The 25,941-nt window shown below is 41.9% G+C and overlaps 1 protein-coding gene across 2 annotated transcripts in view; it reads left to right on the forward strand.

The window, feature by feature from the left end:
• Dync1i1 (dynein cytoplasmic 1 intermediate chain 1) overlaps window positions 1-25,941 on the forward strand; it is a 290,802-nt gene that overhangs the window by 74,139 nt on the left and 190,722 nt on the right. For both annotated transcript variants that reach the window (XM_028779147.1, XM_028779148.1), the window contains exon 5: window positions 478-593. In XM_028779147.1, the coding sequence (XP_028634980.1) occupies window positions 478-593 (116 nt within the window). The remainder of the gene's footprint in view (window positions 1-477; window positions 594-25,941) is intronic.

The following is a 25,941-nucleotide window of genomic DNA, read 5'->3' on the forward strand; positions in this document are numbered from 1 at the left end:
AGTGCACGTTACAAACATGCTCATTCAGTTAATGATCCTTGTCCTGGATCAATGAAATCTGTTACATTCCTCCTGGGAATAGGATTCTCTCTGTTGATGACTTCATATACCGTGTGTTATGCCACTATGAAATCCCTTCTATTTACACTTGAAAACTCTCCCACCCCGAGGAAGCAGACTTTAAAGCTCCCTCTAAGCATCCTATCCAAGCATCATCAGAGATGCTCAGAGAGAAGTCTCATCTAAGTCGGAGCCAGACTCCCGTTTACAGATAGGAAAACGGAAGGGCCATTGACAGAGGCTTACATGATATCACATAACCAGTCAGGACCATGGATCAACACCAGGGTCCTGAACATGACACAGTCTGGAGAGGCTAAGGACATCTTGGTTTGTTTCTTTTTGTGTTTTGGAACTGACAGGTCTTTTGAAATATACCCAATGCCTTCCTAAGTGTTTGTTCTCTGCTACTTACAGGAGACGACTGCACAAGCTGGGCGTGTCAAAGGTGACCCAGGTGGATTTCCTGCCTAGGGAAGTAGTATCCTACTCCAAGGAGACACAAACTCCTCTTGCAACTCATCAGTCTGAAGGTAAATGATGGCTTTGTTTTCTTTATGTACTATGTCTGCAGAAACTGCCAGGGAATAGCATTGACCTCAAGTTCCAGAGGTCTTCATAGGATATAACCTGAGTGACACCCTAAAAGCCAAAGATGCCTTTGTCTCTGAGTTAGAAGGTTTGCTGAGAGAATCCTTTCCTATTCTTCCAAGAGGTCTATGAACTTGTAAGTGTCTGATCTTTGTGTCAAGTTTCTGTGCTATCTGCAGATGGTGGAAAACATAAAAGTAATGAATAGACACTTTCATGGTACACACAGACAGACACACATGCATATAAATAAAAATTAAAAACCTAAAAAAAATTCACCATTTGTAGAAGCACCAACTGCAGCCAACTTCCTCTTCTAAAATCAGAATATAGCCAGGAGGTGGTGGCGCACTCCTTTAATCCCAGCACTTGGGAGGCAGAGGCAGGCAGATTTCTGAGTCCGAGGCCAGCCTGGTCTACAGAATGAGTTCCAGGACAGCCAGGGCTACACAGAGAAACTCTGTCTCGAAAAAAAACCAAAATAAATAAATAAATAAATAAATAAAATAAAATCAGAATATTACTGGGACACAGATGTTTCCAAACATTACACCTATGGCTAACATTCATGCTATAATGGCCTGGTTGAATAGACATGAAGACCTTAGCTGGTTCACAAAGCCTAAATTTTGGATCTAATCCTTTATAGGAAACGTTTCCTGGACCCTGATTTTCTGAGCAACTCACATAAAAGCACACAGGTTAACAGTATTCTCCATGTGTAGATGAGTGGGGATGGAATTGTGTACCTCTTTTATGCATACCAGAAAATATCAAGAGGAAAGTTTGTATGTAAATCTCAGAGAATCGTTAAAAGTCAATGCGACAGTTCATCACAACATTTAACTTGACACCGTGAGAAGCAAACAAACAAACAAAAAGAAGTATGAACATCACACTGAAATAAGATTATATGAAAATTAGGGAGATGTGTATACAGAACAATCGGGTAGGTATGGTTCTGCTGTTGGAAAGTGGTATTGCTCATAGAGCAAAGCTAATGGTCTTTGTACTTCCTGTGTGTGTCACTGGGGTGAGGAGGAGGATGTTAGATTTTTGAGTTCATCTTGCTGTATAGGAAATGTTGAGCAGAATCCTAGTTAATGAACTACATTAGCGTGTCATACTTGGTCTGTAACAGACACGAATGGTCTGTAACAGACATAAACCAGGGCAGCTTGGTTTGTGCCAATCACAGAGATTTTTCCATTTGGGTTCTCAACAAATAATCTCAAAAAAAAAAAATGAAGTGAAATCTTGTTCCTTGAAGTTCAGGTTTTCTGCATATCTTCTGGAAAGCTGTGCTCAGTAATGGAAGTTTGTAGGGCCTATGAGGCCCTGGGAGGAAATAGCAAATTTTAGATGCAAACAAATAGCACCCTCTGGTGGTGAAACTTTAAACAAACTAACCAGCAAACTAAGACCGGTGTATTAACTTGGCAGGAAAGGCCCTGCTGGAAATACACTTCAGGAGCCCTGTCCTTGGGCCTTCAGACAAAATCGATGGTGGTGTGGTGGTGGTGGGATCATTAAAAGGCAACCTCACTACCCAGCCAAAACATTTGTTTGAGTTAATTTGCTGCCAGAGGCATTTGCAGAACTGTAACCAGAGGTGTGTTTGTTTAGCCCCAAATCTGACCCGAAACATAAAGTGATACATGTGAAATAGGAGGAGTGAATTATTTTTAAGAACATGTATACTTAAGGTACTGAAATGGTACAAAAATGTTTACAAGGGGAGATAAATTAAGGATGAAAAGGCATCAACTGTAAACTTCTAACGTGGAATACATCAAAAGGAAAAGCCCCGTAGAGTTCACTTTATTACTGTGGGGAGGTTGGGAGCCCTCATTATGCTGTGGTCCAAGCAGCAGGAAAGGAGGAATTTATTTCTTAGCAATTGGCAGAAGTTCTTTCTGTTTTCTTAACAAGATCCATAGAGCTTTCTTGTGGTGATGGTTCACATTCCACAATACAGAGTTGAACCCAAAGCTAGCTACCAGAGCCTACGGGAGCTCATGGTAGTAAAGTAACACTCAGCAAGTAGAGACAAGAAAACCTTCTTTATTGTCAACTCACCCCAGATCTTGACCCCTTGACCTTTGGCTGTGTGACTGTTGAGGGTGCCCAGGGCTTGCCTTTCACCTACTAGGTGATGGAACAACAAGGGTGAGCATAAGTGTCACTAGTGGGCAGTCCGCTATGAGGTCCTTCCAAATGGGAGACTTGGATTGGTGCCCAATTTAGTGTTGGTGCCAGCGCAATGATGTCATGACAAGAACAGCCTTACAGGGCGACTACTGATTTTTAAAGCACAGTGAGGCTCTTGGGTGGATAATGTTTGCAACTGTTGTGCATATAAATCCCATGTGAGTTCTTTATTAGCCATAATTTATAAAAGCTTTTATTTACATGGTTTGAAGACTGAAAATTAATGAAGCTCAAAGTTGCACCTTCAGAGCACTGATACACTCTACCTTGACTGTAATTCTAGTGCATTCACCCCGCTAAGCAAACATATTGTACTTAGACAAATATGGGGGAAAGAGTTTGGATTTGCCAGAACCTAAGCCTCCTTCTTCTACCACACACTATAATGAGCTTTCTCCCCATAGTGCATTAGCTAGTCACATAATGATCTGTTGTGAGAAATATCCCGAAATGATTTAAACTAGGAAGATTTAGGAGCCAAATCTCCATCAATACAATTCTTTCAAGTAGCTTAAGCCATCCTAGTCTGGATAGGTAATGACCTAACCAGTCACAGGGAAAGGTTGAGAATGGAGAACTCTGATCAGGAGCAGGCTATGTCTACCATCAAATACTTTAAACATATGCTTTTTATTTTCAAGTAAGGAAAGAATATGTGTAATTATATATATAATCTCTCTCTCTCTCTCTCTCTCTCTCTCTCTCTCTCACACACACACACACACACACACACACACACACACACACACGTAATTTATCTGCCAAACTGCCTTGGCTTTGCATATTATTTTCCTGGCTATCCATGAAACCCTGAGGTCTGAAACCAATCCTGTGTGTGTTTTTCACGATGAGTTAATGGTTGGTGAACAACAGGTACCATGCAGCTCAGGAGTCCTTGGGTTTTCACGGCCACTGGGCAGTGATAACATCTGAATGTGCTGGGAGGATGTCAGCTGAACTGGACAAAGGAAGATGCTTCTACATCCCATTGCTAAACTTGAAGGTTCTCTGTACTTCCTGTTCATGGGATCCGATACGTGGGCACTGGGGCTTTATCCTGTCCACCTGATGCCTCCACTCCCTCCTATCTCTGATTTCTTACTTCCAAGGAAAGCAAAGACTACTAGCCCTTTTCCAAGCACCCCTGAAGGCTTGTGCTTCTAAGTATGTTCTTATGCTGTTTTCCCATTTTGAGATGCCGCCTCCTCCATGTGACTTCGTCAGGAGCGTGCCCCAGGGTCAGTTTCTTACCATCATCAAAGACTGGTTCCTCTTGATTACTCTATATTGATTCTTCACATGCCTCTCCTAGGCTGTGATCTGCCTACTAGCAGGGCATGTGCCCTTTCCTCACTTTGTGCCTCACACGATGTCAGGTTCAAAGATACACTCACTAGACATGCAGATGAGCTAGAAGCATAACACGAACTGGAGCCTGATGAAACAGGAAATGGACATTCTTGTGTTTTATGGAGAGAGGAGGCCCATCCTTGTGAAACTGCACTGGTTTTTAGAGTCTTTGATAGACATGCTATAGAGGTAAGATTCTTCTTTTCAGGGGAGAGTGATGTTTCTCTTTCAGCCAGGCCCCTGGTCTGTCCTCAGATGAGCATAGGGATTGCTGCCCATAGTGTGTTGTCAAAGCTGAAGGAGAGAATTGTAAGGGGAACCTGGGTTGGCCCTGGATAGCGTCGAGCAGCCTGCAAGCTTCACTGTTCAGGGATGTCTTTAGAGGAACTTGGAAGTGGGTATGCAAGGAGGTAGCAAAGGAAAGCAGTAGTTCACCTTTGTATACTCCCCAAAAATATTTTCTGGGTAAGGAAAGAATTTCTACCTTCCCATGATCTTCAACCACAGAGGCTACAAACAAACATATGGTCTGGAAAGTCAAATAGTCTGGTTTAATGTTGTCCAATTCAATTATAAGCTGCCATTGATAATTTTAATAATATATTTTGGTTAACTTCATCCTTTCGAGATATTCAAATGTCAACATGTAATCAATATGAAATTATCAATGAAACATCACTCTTTTTTCTTTGTACATAAACTCAGTCTTCAAATAGTGATTTGTATTTTATCCTGGTGGCATATCTCAATTCATATCTCTCCTCTCTCTCTCTCTCTCTCTCTCTCTCTCTCTCTCTCTCTCTCTCTCTCTCTCTCTCTCTCTCTCCTGAATTTTATTAACTTTATGATTCATGTGTCACTGTTTTCCAGACACATTCAGACATTTTCCGGTAACAAAATCTAATGCCCATTTTTAAAGTTAAACCTAAATTAATTTTAGTGAGCTAAAAGTGCAAGTGCCTCCATTGCACAGCTAATACTCCAAAGGCTGAGTTGGGGCACAAGGTTGGTGCTCTTGTATTGGATAGCCCGGTCTCTTGGGACTCATCCTTTCATAAGTTCAAACTCGGAGAGCCAGGATACCCATGTGAGCTTCATTTCACCATCACTGGGGAGAAGGACCATAGTGAGAAGACCTCCCTGACACAGGGAGCATCAAGCAGGGTTAGACGGTTGAACAAAAGCAAGGTTATACCCAGCAGGGTAACTCACATTCTGATTTGAGACATTTGGATAGGCATCCCTCTCAAGCTGTCAAATGGAGCACCAGAAGTTGTGTAGGACATTGTTGGTTATCTTGGCCTTGATGGCTTCCTCTTTTCCTTCCTTCTCTGAGTCAATGAGTGATAGTAGTTGAGATGGAAGGCTAGCCTACCAACAGATTAGTTATATCCCTTCTCATACCCTTTGACCTCATAAATATACTCTATTATTTTAAAATATTGCCCAATGAGGTCATTTTCCAGAGAATATGAAGGGAAATATTTCTTTTTGAATCTGACATTTGAAATCAAACAGTTCTTATACACAGTTTCCAAGTAGAAGCCAATCCTGAAACACCTCACAGTTCCGAGGGAGAAATAAAAATAAAACTAGTAGAGAACCTTGATTTAAGCATTGTTACTGGCTCCCAAGATTCCTGGGCTCTGTCCCTGAACTTATTTAAAAGAACAGTCAAGTGGTTGTTGATAAATTGTAGGGGTGTCTGAGTGCATATTAAAAGTTACTTCTAAGATGAGATATCTGAATTACATTTTTAACTCTGATCCTTAGAGGACAGGCTATTTTAGGGTGTTGATATCTGTTTGTCTTTTATATTCCTTACAGTTCCACTTTGACCTTTGTTGCCAGTATCAATGTTCTTTAAGTGTAGACAGACTATAGAGTTCCTAGTCCTGTTGTTGAACAGATGTTAAGGGTTGGTAAACCCTCCTAAAGTAGCAAATAGACATATTTTCAGATATTTTCTCCATGTCCTCGTTGAATAAGCCTTAACTGAGTATTGATAGTACCATGTCCCCAGGTAAGATGGTCAAGGTCTGGTGTTAGGGCCAGCTGACACAGGGTGCAGACGGTCAAACAGAAAACACTAACCATGCACTGTGAAGCAGAGCTCAGTACTCTAGGTGGATAGAGCCAAGCTTATCCATTCCCGTCTCTGTTCTGTTTGCTGTTATGTCCTGAATACTAGTATGACTTTCTTATAAATCACCTGGAAACACTGAAAGCTTAGCAGCTTTTATCCTGGAACCCACAGAATTTAAACTTTCTGTTTGTTTGGGGAAAACATTTCTACAAATATTTATAAGCCCCAGAGGAAGTCCCTGGACCTATGACTTTGGGAGGGTTGAACTTGCTACCCCCACTCCTCAAGCTATCCAGCGCCATCAGATGTAGACTTCAAATTCTTCATCCCACCCACACAACTCGATAGTAGTGACGACACAATCGCTCCAAATCCTTCTTTCTAGAGGAACTGCTACTCAGCTGTCCGTTACTACTGACAGATCCCACTTGTGAACTCTGAGGTTCTTCTTTAAAACCGGCAAAGACACAACACTCACGCCAGTTTCCCAGATAACATGATTCAGATGCCAGCTTTCAATGTAATTTCTGGGTTTGCAGTTGCCAGAATAGAAATGAAGTCGGCTTCAGTTGAACAGAAAATAATCTTTGGCAGAAGATATGAGCTACTTTACAGGATTGATATAAATGCTAGAGAATTTTCACGCTGGAAATAGATGTGAAACTAGGCAGCAGCTGCAGTGGACTCATAGTAGCATGTCCTTAAAATTTAAATATTGAAGAATCCCTTAGTGATCAGGGCCTTTAGGGAAAAAAGTGTACGGTTAAAAGATGCTATAAGGGTAGTGCCCTGGTTCTAATCTGATGAGATAAATGACCTTATAAAAAGAAAGGGCACGGTGTCCTTTCTCTTCCTTACCATATGCAACATGCCAGGGAACATTTGAGAACACAACGAAAGAGCAGTTATTTAAGAGCCCTACCCAGAATCAAAGTTGACCAGTAACATGGTCTTCCTAGCCACTTCTGTTGTGTCAGCACCTAGCCCATGATGCTTCATCATAATGTAGGCAGACTAACGCCAGCTGAAAGAGCCAGGTCACCCAGTACATGTGCCTGGTTAGAAGTCCTGACCTACCTTGGACAGGATCGTCATCTTTGTGCCCAGAATTTAAACTCTGTAGTCACCATCCCCTTGCAAGCTTCTAATTTCCCCTGTTCTTTTCCCATGCTCCCTGGAGACTTGAAGAGCCATCTGGAAGCTTATTAGGTAGGCCTGAGTTATGAGCCCCATGTTAGCAGTGAGAGGTGATGCATGGAAGGACCCCACACGCTGTCCTCTCCACGTTCAGCTTCCACAATGTCCGGGCGGCCTGTGACTCCACTTTGATCTACTGCAAAGCTCCTCTCCAAAACAGGGTATTGGATGCTGTGTAGCTAAAAATATATATGGAAAAAAAATAATCACTGTGGTGTAAGAAATGAAAAAGAGAGGTGACCAGCAAAATGGTATTTATGATGTGTGCAGAACTCTCCTATACATTATGGAACTAGAGTGTTGCTTGTAGAATTTACTCACCTTATAAATCAAGAGTGCCGAGAGAACTTGAGTCCTTTATTTTGTCTGCAGCTGTCTACAATACTACTGGTTGTCAAGGAAACGGTATTAAATAAACAACCATACTCCATTCTTTACTTTGACATAGTTTCTGTTAGTATGTTCCATTCATCTTGGATAGAAATCTTCAGGTTCTCCTAAGGGTCCACTCCTATCTACTTTCCTCCCTAATTCACAGAATCATACTGATAATACAAATAATTTTTAAACATAGCTTTGTTCTTCACCAAAATGAAGAGAAGATAGATAGATAGATAGATAGATAGATAGATAGATAGATAGATGTTAATTAACACATACATATAAAGAGAAAATAGGAGTAATGAATAGTATAGACATTTACAGGTGATTTTTTTTCCCCTGAAGAATAGCAATTCATGTTCTGCTTGATCCAGGAAGCCTACAGTGGCCCCATTTCTAGCATGACAAAACGTCATGTTCTGGCCATCTCACATACTTTTTTAAAACCTCGGGAAATTGTAGAAATAACATTTAGCAAATAAAAATTTTTCAAGAAACTTATCAAGATTTGATAAGAACAGTAAGGGTCTATGTTCTGGCTCTCTGCCATTCCTTTCCTGGATACTCCCTGTTCTGCTCTAAGGAAACTCCTGTCCACACAAAACAAAGAATACACCCCACCTTACTGGGATTCGAGGGTGATGGTGTACGCCTGAGAGCAGTGGGATGTTGACATTTCCCATTCTCCCTTCCCTTATGTGAAAGAGGCTATATTCCAGGCAAGTGTGGCTGTCAAGTGGAAGCTGTCTTCTGCAGCCCTGTCCTGACAGGAAGGATGGAGGACTCACCTTAAGTTTATTTTAAGACTATGAAGGCTTCAGTTGCAGTCACACTGACTCTCGTGGAAATGTGGTTCTGGATTTTGGCTCATAGGGAAAGCAGAAGGAAGGCAAGCTGAGCGACCAGAGGCTAGTTCTGCTTGCCATTCCACCAACACCATGTTCTCAACATAAAAGTCTGGTTCAAAGCAAAGTGTTCCATTGCCACATGCACAGTTTAGACTCTAGACCAGTGGCCCAGTTATTGTGTTGGGAGAAAGTGGGCGTAGAGGAAGAGAGCATGGAGTTGAATCCTTTTGCATCAGAATAAGGAGTACTCAATCATAAAGGAGATCGGTAGTTAAACTTAAAAGCCAAAGCAAAGTCAACAGGGTGTGGTAGTGCCTTTAATACCAGCACTCAGGAGGAAGAGGCAGAGCTGGCATATCTCTGAGATCAAGACTAGTCTGGTCTGCATAGTTTCTGGGTATCCAAGGCTATATAGAGAAACTCTGTCTCAAAAAACAAACAAACGAATTAACCAAACAAACAAGAGTTAAAGCACAGGTTAGCTCATTTTCTAGAAAGAACCAGAGGAAGAAACAACTAAGAGGAGCCCTCCTGAGGTAATAACAAATCTAAAAACTGAGTTAGAAAACTCTTGTAAATGAGTCAAAATGTAGTGGAGATGTCTGTGGTCCTGGGCATGTTTTTAAACGATGGAGCAACCAGTCAGTAGTGGAGGTAGACAGTTGTTGTGGTTTGAGAAAGAGACTACCAAAACCATTACCAAACCTGTCATTTCAGAACAAGTGAGCACCTGTGGAGTCTGTGTCCTTCAAGGAGAACTATTTGAAGCTAAGAGGGGGAAGGTAGAACAGGTCCTATCAAAACCATCTAATCCTGAGAAACACTAGTCCACAGAATTGCTACGTTATCCAACGTAGGTCCCAACAAGCTTTTGAAGAAACTGGAAAACCTGACACAGGGAGAAGCAGGCAACAGAACTGTCTGTGCTAACAACCAGGTACATTTAGCAAAGGCTCCGTGTGTGTGTGTGTGTGTGTGTGTGTGTGTGTATGTGTGCGTGCCCGCACATGTGCACACACACACACGCATGCACGTGCCCATGTGCACACAAATAACTAATGGAAATAATTTCTAAATAAGTAAATATGACTGTGATAGGAAATCAAATGTATAATAGTGAATTGCTGTAGATGCTATTAGAATTCTAGAAGACTGGGGAAGAGTAAAGGGAGTAGAAAATATTAAAAGAAATAACAAATGGGAAGGCTAGAAAGATAGCAAAGCATGCAGAATGCATATACAAAGCTGGGAGTCCTGGTACACACTTGAAAACCCAGCTCTGAGGAGATGGACAGGTAGGTCACTGGGGCTCACTGGTCAACCAGACTAACACACAAGGCAAGTTCCAGGCCAGTGAATACAGAGAAGGGGGGTGTACACAGGAAGAGAAGAAGAGAGGGAGGGAAGGTGGTAAGGACAGAGGGAGGGAGAGAAGGAGAAAAAGAGAAGGGGAGGGATATGGCTAGAGCCTGGGGAACAACCTCAGGGGTTTTCTGCTACACACACACACACACACACACATACACACGTATGCACACGTTCTCACACACAACACACATCCACATGGACATGAACAGACGCATTTTAGATTTGATGAGTCATGTTATAAACCACAAGAGTCAACAGGTTTCAACTGGGACAACCGGAGCTCTTAACGGATCACGAGGTGAATGCCGAAAGCAAAGAACAAGGAGCAGGCCCTGGAAGCAAACTGAAAATGAGTCTCTACCTAAAGCACAACCCTGAGAGGATTGACCTCCGACCCCCTTGTGAGAAACAAGGAGGAGAGGATGACCCCAAGGAAAGTTGAGTCAAAGAAAGCACCTGTCCACCCAAACTGATGATGTAAAACAGCTGTGTGAAGAGTGGCCGTGAGATAAGGACACTCACAAACAACAGTCAAGGCTCTTCACTGCCATGCACCCATTTTACAGGAAATATTAATGGGCAGGTGTTTAGGACATAGCTTGAGTATTTTATTACACACTACATCCACCCCCAGCAGCGCCAAAATGAAGTAAGTAAAATGAAAACCATAGAGGATATTCTCCTTGATGCTAGGAAGTGGTCCCAGGCAGAAAGGGAAATGCACAGAATGGAAAAACAAAGTAGGCATGTAGACTGTAGAGACTGGTTTTTTTTTTTTCTTACGTTCTGATTTGAAAAGCAGCTGTGTGAATCTATACTTGTGCTGTCGGACCGACAATATAGAGAAATACAATCTACTCTGTAAAAGCAGCATGAGGGAGGCAGGTGGGAGCCAAGCTGGAGTTGACTTAAGGAAATGACTCCAAGAGGCAATCTGGAGCCCCGGGAACAAATGGAGAGAACCAGACGTGGGAACAATGAACGTTAAATAACAAAAACTGTAAGTACATAATTGCAATCCTTTCTTCCCTCAACTTCTAGAAAATATGTAAAATCTGAGAAAGTAACAATTATAAATGCGTCCGTCAGCTTGTAAGGTATGTAGATATACTGTGTATATAACAATAGCATGAAGGCGGGACAAAGGGAATAGACATGTATGAGAATAACAGTCCTGTATTTCGTTAGAATCGTGTTAGTAGGAATTTGAAGGTATGATGTACATGGTAAGCTTCAGGGCAACCACAGTGAGAATAGCTCAAAATACCAGTGAAAAGTCACTTAAAATTAACACGCTACATTAGAGAACATTCACTTAATGTAAGGAATAATAATGGGACCAAAAAATCATGAAACACACAGACAATACAATGTGCCTAGTACATGCTGCTACGGCAGGTTGGAGAGCGGCAAGATGGGGTATGGATAGTGACCCACAGGGCCCCTCTCTGAGAATATACAAATGCACAGGAGCCAGTGTGTGTCAATATAAGTAAGAGGGTTATAAGCAGGGGACCTCTGAAGAGATGTCAGTACACTACCAATGCCAGGAAAAAGATGCTTCAGTAGAAAAACAATTTACTGCTAAAGCAATGAGGAAAAACAGACCATAGACCCTAAGATGACATAAAATACAGCATAGGGAGGTAGTGTTCACGAACCTTAGAACATGATGACATGGGGCATACTTGAATAGAAACAGCTTCAGAGTCCAAGGAAATACATGACTGTTTCTGGGTTGAGAAAGAGTCTAAGACATGACCCCACTATACCTAGCTTAAAGCAGCCCTCAGGGACATGAGATAAAAAAAAACAAGCATCTTTATTAGTGTAGTGATGTCAATAGGAACGGTCCCCCATAGATTCATGTGTTTGAATGTTTGGCCACAGGGAGTGCCACTATCAGGAGGTGTGGCCCTGTTGGAGGAAGTATGTCACAGCGGGGGAGTAGGGTCTTACACAAGCAATGCCCAGTGTGGCACACAGACCCCTCCTGGCTGTCTTAGGATCAAGATGTAGAACTCTAAGCTACTTCTCTAGCATCACGCCTGTCTGTCTGCTGCCATGCTTTCCATGGTGATAATAGACTGGACCTCTGAAACTGTAAGCCAGCCCCAATGAAATGTTCTCCTTATTAAGAGTTGCCTTGGTCATGGTTTACTACGCTTCACAGTAGTAAAACCTTAGCTAAAACAATTAGCAAACATTGTTTTGAACTAGTGTTTTGCATTAAGAATTTGCATTTTTTTATACTTTAGTAGAAGCAGATAATGGTTGAACTTTTGGTGAGTTTGCTTTTAGAAAACTCCCATTGTGTTACTTTTCCGGCCTTCTGCCATCTGTACCATACTGATAGGCATTAAAATCTCTTACTGAAAAGGCATCTTATAGACCAAGGATGTTAAAGAAATGAAGACGTAATTCGGGGATAAGGGAACACAAAAATAAATGAGGGCACAGAAAGACAATAAACAAAAATATAATTTAAAAATATTAATCAAGAAGGGCAGGCACGATGGCTAAATAGGTAAACTTTTCACTAGAACCCTGATGACCTGAGCTGCATCCCCAGGCATCCACATGCAGGCACAGGATGGAAGAGCACTTAGTGTACACACACAGCACACATGCGGCGGCTCATTCTCTCTCTCTCTCTCTAACACATACATACATGCTAAATAAAAATGTAATTTGAAAAGTATTTTTTAAGTAGAGGAAATGAAGACAGCTTTAGAAGGTGGAATTATAGAGAACCTGGTAGATAAAAATTACTGACCAATATTCCTTTTTTGATGTAACTAATTTACTACAATTCCTAAGAAGGGAAAATTTGACCTTTTTGTATTTGCATCATTTCCATATGGGTTAGAGAAATATGAAGAAGAAAAGTGTTAACTCATTATATATGAGCTGCCTCAGGATCTAGAATCTGGGAGAAAGATGCTGTGTGTGTGTGTGTGTGTGTGTGTGTGTGTGTGTGTGTGTGTGTGCGCGCGCGCGCGCATGCCTTCTGAGTAGCTTCAGATTCTTCACTCGCCTCACTGGGAGAGAGGAGGGTAGCTCTGCCTTAGCTCCTGCTCTCCTCAGCTGCTCTGTATCTTAGGATGAAAGAGTAGTGCTCTGAACTTGACTCTTTATAAACCCAGCGTCTTATACAGAGCCTGGAAATCTCACTCAAGCCTCCCTTGTAGTTAGGAGGATTTCTACCAACTGGACACACTTCCTGTCTACATTCAATGCTTCTTCCTCATAAAGGCCAACTAGGGAGGTGCCCCTGCCTTCCCAGTGCTCTATTTCTGTACCACAACCTGCAACCCTGACTCCCTGAGATAGGCAAGGCTTCTCTCAATGGTAGGTTTCAAAAATACCAGCAACATTTCAGCAGACCTCTGATGTTCCCTTAGGAGAACCACACATGCTGGAGGAGTATGAGAATACCTTCCCTCTACCATGAGTTATAATCAAGACCCCCACAAGAAGGGAGGCCTACCTCACCCTTGTCTGTGGGTGGGTGCCTACGTCAAGTAAACAATTAATATTTCCATCTCTCAGCAGGCAATGTTTTTTATTCCTATGTCATTCTATTTTTACTTTGGTCTTATTTCCCACCTAAGTACTTATTTGATCTGCTTAAGAATAACAATATATATTATCTATAAGTCCTAAAGAAATAAACATAATGAGGATAATATTAATAACTCTAATTAGACACTAAAGAGAATCTGGATAGTAGTTTACACAGTCATTACAAGAAAAAGTAGAACTCACATTCGGAATGGAGTAAGGGCAAGGGTTCCCTACACTGAGCTAGAAATCCTTTGAATTCTTCATACATGTGTGCCAACGTTAGGTAGGGAGAGGAAGGAGTGGCCAGCTGCACAGATCACAAAGCAACTGAGGAGAAGAGACAGCCCAGGAGGGAGATAGATGCTCCACTTCGTGATTTGTCTCAAAAGAAACAAAACTAAATCCTGCACTGTTACCATAGACACAGAAAATGAAAGGTTTTCTACAGACTTGTCAGCACAGGATTCCAGTTTTGATACCAAGCTAGAGGAACTTGTTGCAGGAAAACATATATGTTCACTGAACCTTCCTTTTAATAAATGACAATTTAAGGACTCAAGAGAACAGCTGAGCTTTTTAAAAATCGAAAATTTGCAGCTTGGTGTACTCTGTAATGGAGTGAGGGGTCATTTTCACCACGAATGTGGTGTATTGAAGGTTCGTCTCTTTCTGTGTGATGGGAAACCGAACAGGCAAGGTGGGTTTAAGAAAATGAGAATAAACTCCAGCATCACATGGCAGCCTCTGGCGGCCCACTCAAATTTCCTGATTGAGCAGTTGGAGTCAGGCATGTGGCCTGCATAGAACACTACCCTGGATAATAAAGTTCCAAAACAAGAAGATTATGACATGTGTGTGGGTTTGTAATGTATTAGCTGTTCTGTGAGTAAGAATTGCCTCAGGCGGTCTGGAAAGATGGCTCAGCCCTTAATGACTAGACTCACAACCAAAAATATAAGAATTGCCACAGGCATTACTGATTGAATAATGCCCACCGGCTCCCTTGGTTTTATCGTAAAATCACATTGATATCTATTTTCCTATTTTCTGGAGACCATTAAAGAAACGCTTGCCTTCCTGTTTTGAACACTAACTTCTCTACTCCTGAAAGCAGCGGCTTTGATTTGTTTATCATCACAAAGTCCCAGTCTCCTGTTGAGCCTTTGTGAACAACAGATCATGAAGATAAAATAAGAAAAGGGTAGGAGAGTGCTTTTCTTGGAGCTATTATTTCAGAGATAGGGAGTGTGTGGCCGTGTGGAAGACTGAGAGCATGTATGGATGTCAACGCCCCCACCTCAAATGGACCAAGAGCGTGATGGAAAACGGAGGGCTTCTTCACACTGATGAGCTTAGGGAAGCGGAGTACTGACAGTGTTTCTATGAAGTACCTGGCTAAGAGCTGGAGTAGCCGCATCCTCTGCCCTCTCAGTTCGTGCACAGTGGTCCTCAGCTGGGCTTCTTTGCAGAACCAAACAGCATCCGTCATCGTCAGACGTTCTCAACAAGCAGTGATACCGGCTGTGGTAGGGATCCCTGGGTGGGCTCGCAGTGATGCACCCTCCAGTTGCCGTTACTCAAAATGTCAGCTTGCGTGAATTTGTATTATTCATCTGGGACCATTTGTTTCTTACCCTGCTTTAATATGACCCAGATCTCAAGATTTGCGTGCTATGTTGAACATGACCTTAGCTAGCGATGGTGAAACGTGACCAGGTGGGGGGAAATATTCCTTCCCCGCCCTTCCAGTGACGACTCACTGAGGAGTGGTGCTCTGCTCACCCTGTTTAGGTAATCCTTGGCTTGGCATGTTTTGGGTAAGAAAATGAAAGGTTAGCCTACATAGCTGAAATCTCTCGTCACGTTAGATTGTCTGCCGCCTATTTGTATGTTGGGATCATTCTATTTGGTTTTGGTCAGGCATGAAAGTGTTCTGTGGTCTCTTCTTCTAGTTTTTTCAAGGCCTTCTGACTTTTGGAAAATTGAGTGACTTCATCCCTGTCTGGGCTCCTAGGGAAGTCTTGTTTTCTTTTTTTTTTTTTTTTCTTAAATTACTTGATCAATTAGCCATGTCAGCTGCCGAAAATGTACCTTTTTATTAATAACGCCTTTTATCAATTCATTGGGATTAGAAATTGCAACCCTGGTCTGAGGCTGGTAACATCTTGCAATAATTTACAAATGTTACTTTTTAAAAATGCACCACAATTGCTCATTCGTGAACTTGCTGGATGTGTCCTTGTGTGAGAAATTGCATCTGTGTCCTTATTAGTTCTGACAAACTGGATTATAGCTCGGCTATTGTTAAGTGGTTCTATCGGCCCTCAAATCTACTGAGAGACACAGCATTTTTAATGAATTTAATTAAAACTGCATGTGGCTCACAGACTTCTCTCTGGTCGGTTTGCCATTCTTCCTGACCAAATACAGTTGCTGCTAATGTGTTATGTTTTATGTGAGAGTCCTCTGACTTTCAGCTAGCAGCACCAAGGTGGTTTCCATGGAAATGACATGGTGGTGAAATATTAAAATTCTAAAAAAACTTCTTTCTACTTAAGTGAGGCATGTTTACACTAACTAATATATGCATAAATGTGTTAAGTATGTTTGTCAGAACTGTGAGAGACATGGGTTGTATTTCAACACCAGCAATATATTGGCAGCAAGAAGTTTCACAAAATTCGAGTCTGGCAGCAGGATCTGGGGTATGTATTATTCTTTGAAGTATGAAAAAAAATCAGACCTTCGTGGAATTTCCTTTGGAAGTTCAGTTCAGCTGGGCAATCACTTTTACTAGTTCTCCCTAACGAACAGGAATTGCATGTAAAGATAATTTTAAACAGTCTTGAAAGGCATCAGTAACAGAACTGTATGGGTTACTTTTAAAAAAAAAATAAAGATACCTAATTCATTTCTTAAATATTTCTGGAAAATGTTTGCTTCATAAAACTTCAGAGAGGGAATCAATGAAGACCTTTAACAGGACAGTCTCAAATTCTGATTCTAGGAAATGATTTTTGTTGAGAATGGCAGGAAAGTGAATGTGTGTGTGTCTTTACCTGTAAGGGTGTGGGGAGGGTCACTTGCATAGGGGTGCTTACGCATGTGAAGTCAGAAGTCAGAGGTCAATGTCATGTGTCTTTCTCAGATGTTCTCTATCTATCTTATTTTTGAGACAGGGTCCCTTGAACCTGGAGCTCCCTGATGAGCTAGACTAGCTAGCCAGCAAGTCCCTGGCAGCTAGGAGGAGCCTTCCTTCTTTTACACCCGGTGCTGGTGTTACAGGCACACACAGTCACAATTGGCTGTTTATGTAGATTCCGGGAATCTGAACTCCAGTTTTCATGCTTACACAGTAAACATTTTAGCAGTTGAGCCATCTCCCCAGCTCCCAGCTTTTAGTTTTTAAAACACTAAAAGTGATATCAAGGAACATCCCAGTTTTTAAATGGCACCTCTGGTAAATATATAATGCAGTAGTTAAGACTTTCATGGAATCTGATAGGACCATTGTGAGTGGTTTCATAAGAGTAAAGGAGAGATTTATGGTTCCAAGCCCTAGAGTCTATACAAGTTGTAGAAAAGGCATGGGGTGCTTGCAGGAGAAAGAAACTGGCTGGTCACATCTTTACCACACACAGGAGGCAGAGGAGGCAACAGAGAGGGGGAGAAGAGGGAGAACAGGATATGACTTGAGGCTATAAACCCTCAAAACCCACCCTCAATGATGTGCTTTCTCCAATGAGGCTGTTCCTCCTAAGGAACTCCCCAAAGAGCGCCACCAACTGGCATGAGGTTCAAATGCAGGAGTCTATTGTGAACATTTCTCATTTAAACCACAAATAGGAAACAGGAAGTTTTAGGCAAATAGCACTAGTGGACTAGAAATTCTAGAAACGGATGCTTTGAGGCAAGAGAGATGAGCCTGGATTGCAGGAAAGGAGTGAAATGTGAATATTCCATGGAGAAAGAAATGAAATAAAGAGAGGTCATATGAAGACAAAAGTCTGAGCTCTTGAGAAGTTAGTGGGAAAACAACAGGGATGGTCAGTGGATGTGATTCTAGAAGCAGAAAGGGACTACGGGCTGCGTCGATGTCCATCTGCCTCCTACATTTGTAGTGAGAACAAATGTAGTCAGCATTAAAAATCATGTAAGCTTGGGTGTGGTGGGATATGCCTGTAATCCCAGAACTTGGGAAGCTCAAGCAGTAGGGTCATGAGTTCAAGTCCTGCCTTGGCTACATAGTAGAGTCTGAACCAGCCTGAACATGATGACACACACACACACACACACACACACACACATCTCATAAAATCAAATTAAAAAGAAACATATCACGTAACACTCTTAGTAAAAGTCTTGGTATGTTACCAGTGTTAATAATAAATTTTTAACATAAAAATTACCATTTAAACTTTATCATGAGATATCTAGAAATTTCCATAAAAGTACTTGGTATCAGTTAAAAATATCAAGTATCCTTTCAATAAATATCTTTTACTGCTTAAAACTGAAATAATTTTAGATGATATCATCTTTTCCAAATATCTCATTAACAGGAAGAGAACAGTATTGAGTATTTTAAGTAAGAATAAAATTTAAATTCTGCACCTTGTTGTGTCAGGAAAGGTTAAAAAAGAAATTCTCAGCTCCATTGGATCATAGAAGTATGGTTGCATTGACATTGTCCTGGAAAAAAAAATGTTTTTATTGCAGCACTTCATTTTTCAGCCTTAATTTTGGAACATGAAAATAATCTCTCAGGAGAAAATAAGATGTCATAGGTCACATGATACCTCTCACCTTCCAGACATAGGTGATGCTGTTCAGAATACCCCTGGTCCCTGCGTACGACGACTGTCCACGCACTCCCTCTGCAGCCCTCCTGTGCTCAGCAGACATCTTATGAACTCAGAGGACTTTACTGGCTGGCAAAGAGCCAGTGCAGACTTCACAGCCAGACCGTCCTGACTGAAGTCCCTTCTCCATGATGTTGCCCTGCCTTGTGCCAGCCAGACACTCTGCTTTAGACAACAGCAGTGTTCTCTCAAAGTGCTTTGGCATTGGTGAATTGACCAACGCTGTCCGAGTGTGCATGCCTTTGAGAAAAACACGAAGTAGGGGCAAAAACAGAACAGAAATAAACAAACAGCAAGAAAAACAAGAACAACAACAACAACACCCCACCAAATCTCGGTTTCATAGGCAGGTGTATGAAAGGAAGTGATGAGCTGACATAAGCATGAATCGTTGGAAAATGATCCCTGTGTAAGCTATGCTGTTCAGATTCCACAGACTCAGCATGAGTGGAATAGTCACGAAAACCTCCTTGCTAGTCACTCCATCTTCATGGGTTCAATAGATATGACAGGGTAGCTTTCAAGAAGGAATGGTTGAAAATGAAGGGTGATCCTGGCGTCCTTGCTTAAAATCTTCCCCAGGTACCCCTTTGTTCCTACTGGGTTGCCATGTCCAGCTGTGATATTAGGGTTTGTGCCCAGTCTTTTTGTATCTTGTTAAGCCATGTTTGGTGGCTATCCCTGGGAAGCTTGCCCCCCTCTCTCCTCCCTCTCTCTCTCCCCCCACTCTTGCTCACTTGCCCTCTCTCTCTCTCTCTCTCTCTCTCTCTCTCTCTCTCTCTCTCTCCCTCCCTCCCTCCCTCCCTCCTACCCTCCCACCCTCCTTCCTTCTTTCTTCCTTTTCTTTCTTTCTTTAAAGGGAAACAGAGGAGTTGATCTGGAGGACAAGGGAAGTTGGGGAATGGAGTAGGAGGAGAGGGTGAGGGGAAACTATGTAATGTATGAGAGATGGATAATAGTTTTTTAAAAAACAAACAAACAACAACAGCAAACAAAACAGACTTGCCTGGGCTTCTGGACAAGCACAGGACCCTGTGAACACAGGAACCTCCTGCCGACCTTCCTCACCCAGTATCCGAGCACTTGCCTCTTTGTGCTCCCGGGTACTTCCGGTGCTTCCTAAGCCCAGCTGCACACTACTAACATTTTGAGAGCTTTAAGACACACAAATGTCTTATCTTCACCCTAGGGATTCTGATTTGGTTGGTCTTGAGTAGGGTCTTTAACTCTCCAGGGGTTTAGCACACACAGCCAAGGACTGAAGAGCCCTTCCCCCACCAAAGACTTCTGACAGGGATATATTCTCCTGCATCAAGTTCGGGATGCAGGCTTCCTCTGGAGATAATGGCTTAATTTAAAATTTCAATACACAAATTTCAAATGTTAACAATTAATGTAAAAAGAGTTACATGAACCTTCAAAAAAAAAAGAGTTACTATTTTTTTTCTTTTCGGATTATATCTGAATTGATTCCAAGCCTGGGTCCCAGGCATGTTCCCTGAAATTAAGAATCGTTCGAGAACATTGGGAGCCCCCAAAACTGTATTTGGAGTGATGTAAAGGTCTGGATGCTTTATTCTCTGGAAAAGCTCCACAGCCCTAAATTCTCAGTTACCCACTTATGACCGACTCACATGAAAAAAGCCACCACCTTGTGAGAAAACCTCCCCAGAGAGGCATTCAGTGCTAGTGGTGGTCTAGGCTTGACAGTGTTGGCTTGGGGCTAGCCCTCCATCTTTCCTTCCTCTGTGCTGGCCACTCCTACAGCTTGAGGTTAAATGCCTTCAAGAAAGAGCTAAAGTTCATCTAGACAGCATCTATCATTTGCATTGTTAAATATTTTTTAATGAAAAATGGAATTAGAATGAAGGGCTTTATGTTCTTGGCTCAGAAGAAGTGCAAGTCCCTGGTCTAATTACATGATCAAAGCAGACAGAGTTGTGCACTGCTGTCCTCCAGTGAGTCACAGAGGCAAATGTTTGTGTGATTATGTAAATGTTTATGTATTTCAGGAATACACATATATATTTTTTTCTTAAACCAAACACTGCCAAAGATCTGGTTTTCTGCTAAAAGAATAAAATTCATTTTGGCAGGCCACCTCTGAGTTCCCAGTGTCTCATTATTTGCTGCTGAAATATTTGGGACTAAAACTACAATAATCAAAACATGACTAGAAAAAAAATATGACTTAGTAGCTGATCAACATAATTTTTCTATTCCTGGGCACAAAATTGCCAAAAAGGCATCTGTCTTCTCAATTGAACATATTTGTAATTCTAGAACATAAGAAAGAAAGAAAAAAAAAAAGAGAAGGATCTCCACTTAAGTCAGTAATTTTGGTAATTCTGAGGCAACGTGATGCAGGAATTTTGATCAGCCCTTAGCTCAGCGTGGGAGATCTCCTTTCAAAGAATAAAACATGCTTGGAAGGAGTCAGAGAGAGCTGTCTGGGGTTTGACCTGAATAAACTGAAACTGAACACGGTCCACATAACTAATTAGTAAAGATAAATGCTGTATACATGCAACACATAATAATTTTAACACAAAGTAATTGCCGCAGATAAATTTTACCCGTAATCGGTGAGATGCTGGTTTGCTTTCCTGTCATAAGACTCGAGATAAAATTCAAAGTTTCAAAAATGCAAAAAGTGATTGTTCACATTTTCAGAGTTCTCTGCTGACCGAACAATCTATCACAATCTTCCATACCTTTGTGTGTGCTGAAATTGTCACATAGTTTTAGTGATTCCATTCTCTGTGTGTGTGTGTGTGTGGGGGGGGGGTGATCTGAAGTTATAGTTTAACATGAATGAGTTGTAGAGTCCCCACAATTAGAAGTGACCTCCTGCAAAGCATTCCATGAAGGCCACATTGCTGCTCTGGTCATGTGTTTGACAACTACTGCTTTGTTAAAATTCAACTTAAATGAGCTTTAGTGACAAGCCAATGAAACATCTGCAAATACGGCTGAAAAGTATAATGCCTAACTTTTGTCCACCCCATCCATACGGTGAACACCTAAACCCCAGCTCCTCCAATGTCACTGGAGTTTATAAAGGCTCTGGAAAGGGGTAATTAGGTTAAAACGGGGTCGTTTCCTTGCTCCTTAACCCATTATGACTAGTTTCTTTATAAGAAACAGAAATGTGGAGGCTGGGAAGATGGCTTAGCTGGTAAAGCATTAGCACCTGAATTTGAACCTCCAACATCTACATAAATAGTTGGGTAGTCTGGCACATGCTAAAATCCTAGCCCTGAGGAGAGGAGGAGCCCTAGGGCTCACTGGTGAACCTCAAGTCCCAGAGAGTGACCTCCTTGTCTCAAAAGAAAGAAAAAGAGAGAGAGAGAGAGAGAGAGAGAGAGAGAGAGAGAGAGAGAGAGAGAGATTTAAAAAGATATGAGAAAAAGAAAGAAAAAGAAGAAAGAGAAAGGAGGAAGAAGAGGAGGAGGAGGAGAGAAGGAGGAGAAGGAGAAGGAGAAGGAGAAGGAGAAGGAGAAGGAGAAGGAGAAGGAGAAGGAGAAGGAGAAGGAGAAGGAGAAGGAGAAGGAGAAGGAGAAGGAGAAGGAGAAGGAGAAGGCAGCAATACTACCCATGGTGGGACCTCGGGTATCCACATGCGCTTGCACGAGAGAGCACACACACATTCACACACATATATGTTGCACACAAACACTCACATAAGAGCATATACACACTTATACATGCAGAGAAAAGGAAACATAGACACAGCTGTACACAATGAGCCAAGTTTGTGAAAGCAGAGAGAAAGCAGCCATTTGCAAACCACAGGGAGAGGCCTTAGACTACAGCCACTATACCTGTGAGGCACTGATTTTTCATTATTTAACACACCCAAACTATGGCATTCTGTTATGACTTCCGTAGCAAACTCGTGCTGATTGTGGGCTTCCAAAGGGAACAGCAGTGGTAGTTAGAAAAGCTTGATTCACTGTTTGGCACTGAGTCGATTAGTATGAAACAAGTTGCAGAGAGTCTGAGGGAGAGCGATACCTCTTACGTCCTGTGCTTCCTGAACGCATTTGTCTTGCTGCACACGTGTTTCAAGAGTGGACTCTCATTGGTGATGCGGCAGAATCTGAAGGCTGCAGAGGCACACTGGAATGGATAGAGAATGGAGTGGGTGGAGAATTACCTGTTCTCGGACAGTTCAACTCTGAGGACGGAGACTAGCAGGAGGGGATGGGAAGGATGTAGAGGGAGGTGGGAGTGTCCTTCTTTGCCTGCTTCCGGTCTTCAGAACCTGAGATGATGGGAGGAGGGAGTGTCCTGCATCCTCATAGATCGTACATTCGGCCTTCACATCCTTCTATCCAGCCTTCCTAGTTGTGCGTTTTAGACGTTTGCAGTTTCTGGCATGGTCATCATTCCTCTGTAAATACTGTGCCTCCATCACAAAGCCGGGTAAATTTTGTTTGGGGAGGAATTTTTATTACAAGAATTTCCTCCTAGAAGTACAAATTCCATCTCACACCTAAAAAAAAAAAAAAAAAAAAAAAGGAAACATAATCCCGTAGCGTTTTCATGGCTGTGTCAAGGCAAATTTAATCACTGGCTTTTAAGGTCTTTCTTCTGGCTCTGTGACTACTGAGAAAAATACCATATTTTGTTAAAATATGGTACATAATTGCAAGTTGTCTCACAAGCTTTCTCCTCATTAACTGTTCCTTAATTGGGTTCATGTTTCTTAGTTTCTTGGTGGTTCTTTATATATTTTGGAACAGTAGGCTCTGATAGAGGTAGATTAAAAAGAAGATCCTGATTTTAACTTCTACACACAATTAATTTTTGAAATGTTTCCAAATCAGCTAAATTTTCAAGGAATGAATATATATGTATATATCTCCTAAAGTTTGTGTTATTGAGAAGTCAGGGGTGGGGTGGGTAATTGACTTTTTGGAATTTCTTCACGATAATCTGCGGAACCAAATTAATACTTGCAGTAAGACTTGTGACCCATCAGCTTGCAAGATGGCTTAGCATGTAAAGGTGCTATCTACCAAGCTGGATGTCTTCAATCAGATCTCTGGGACCCATGTGGTAAAAGAAAACTGACTCTTCCACGTTATCCTTCTGACTTCCACACATTCACTGTGCGTACATGCGTATGCACTCTGTCTCCACGTATAATATATGTATATGTATATGTGTGTGCATACAATGCAGATATATGTGTATATGTATATATACATACTTATGTGTATATGTGAAATTTTTATTTCAAAAGATTTGGTTTCAGAACAGTTCTGTTCATATATTTTTGGCCCTTTTCTCCAGGATTTTATCATCAGAGGAAGGAAAGGTAGGGAAATCCATGATATGTTTGCAGCAGAAATACCAATAATCCTTTATGAAACAGGCCATTTGGGTATCACCAAGTTTGGTTTGCAAATGTCTAGGCCTTTTGTTTAGGAATCCAAAAATGAAAAATATGAACCCTCACTCCTAGCAACTGCCTGGAAGTTCAGTGCAGTAGGAAATGTTGTCCAGGTTTTATGGTCCCATAAATTGCTTGGCTGAGAACATATGCCCCGTGCCTCACTCCCTGTTTTTACAAAGGGTCAATAGTATTGCTTGGCACACCATGAATGTCAACTACCAAATGTACAGAATTAGGTATCAGAGACTGCTGATGGGACAAAACCTGCAGAAGGAGGAGCTGTGGGGGATGGCACAGCCAGACTCAAAGGCTTTGCTTCTTTGAGCTGTCAGAGCTACTAGTGCCAATGGAAAATATAGTTAATACAGACAGATGTCAAACAAAGCCAAGGGCCAAGAACAGGAAACAAGAATATTAAATCAAACAGTGGTGAGCTGAATGGGTTGCTCCTCAGAGGGGTGGGTCTGCCCTGAGAAATGTTAAAATAGACATTTTGCTGTAGAGTGAACATGTATTTGGTTCCTTGGCAGATAACCATTTCCCAAGCACTATAGAATTTCTAGTGAAGCCCTGGGTTTTGTCCTCTGTCCTCAGCTCTGTGATGGCTGTTCTTGGTTGCTAACTTGGCTACATCTGGAATCAACTAAAACCCCAAGTGTCTGGGTAGGAAGATTTTTTCTTAATTAAGTCAATTGGACTTGGAAGATCTGCCTTTAATCCGGATCTTTTGAGGTGGGGAGACCTACCTCTAATCTGCACCTCAGCTTCTGGTGACAGCCTGTATAGTGAATGTGTAAGAAAGAAGCTTTTGCTCTTTGCCTGTTTACTTTCTCTCTGACTGGCATAAGAGCCTATTTCTTCAGGATTCTGGCATATACTGAAGACCAGCTGAGACATCCAGCCTCATGGACCGAACATCTATTGGATTCTTGGACTTTTCACTGGTAGACAGCCACTGTTGGATTAGCTGGGCCACAACTTTTAAGGCACTCTGATAAATCCCCTTGACACATGCATGTATACGTATATGTGTGTATTATGAGTATATACATGCATTCACTCTATCAGTTCTGTTCCTGTAGAGAATCCTGACTAATACAAACTCACAATATATTTTCTATTTAACATTGTTATTATTATTACACTGCTATTGTGTGAAGCTGCAAATACCCGACTCTCCCTTCTATGCCAGAGGCGGCATTCTTGGAGATCCCAAATTGTTTATCTGCATTAGTTCGTTGTAACTGCTCAAACGAATTACCGGAAACTAGGTCACACATAGACAACAAGGACTGATTTCACACTGCTTTGCAGGCTTCTGACTCCAAGATCAATGCTGTAGCATGCTGTGTTCAATGAGCTGGTGCTTTCTGACTCACGAGCATTGTGTTCTGACTGTGTCCTCATCTGGTGGGACGACCAACTCTTTCTGAGGTCTCTCGTAAAGGCACTAATTCCACTCATGGGGCTCTGTCCTTATCTCTGAATCCAGGTCCAAAGCCAGTCACCACACTGAATACCATCGACTTGACAGTATTGATTTTTGCCTTATGGAAGAGGGGAACACAAACATTAGATCCTTTGTATTAGCTCTAGTGGAGTAGGATGTAAGGAAATGTGTTCTCCTAAACTTACAGAGTGACAATACCATCATAAACTGTTCTACTTGGTAGTACTGCAAAGACCATCCACTTATCTGAAGGATGAGTGACCTTCGGAATCATATTGAGGAAGTTAGAGAAGCTATTTTCTGCCTTTTTTCTCCTAGAGGAGTTATTTGAGAGGATAGCCAGCAGAGGGCACTCTCTGAACCTCAGTCTTCCCAGCATATGACACTGGTGCTTGGCTGGCTAGTTACAGCAGACACTGCAATGCTGCAGAGAAAACAGGAGTTGTCCATAGCTTAACTGATGATGGCTGCTTTTGGGGGCAGTTCCAGACACACTTCATTAAGAGGGTGACTTCTGATGGGAACAGAAAATCCCTGATGGCAACCATCTGCTCAGGCTTGTTCAG

This window comes from Grammomys surdaster, unplaced genomic scaffold, assembly GCF_004785775.1.
Source record: "Grammomys surdaster isolate TR1022 unplaced genomic scaffold, NIH_TR_1.0 345, whole genome shotgun sequence".
NCBI classification, from domain to species: domain Eukaryota; kingdom Metazoa; phylum Chordata; class Mammalia; order Rodentia; family Muridae; genus Grammomys; species Grammomys surdaster.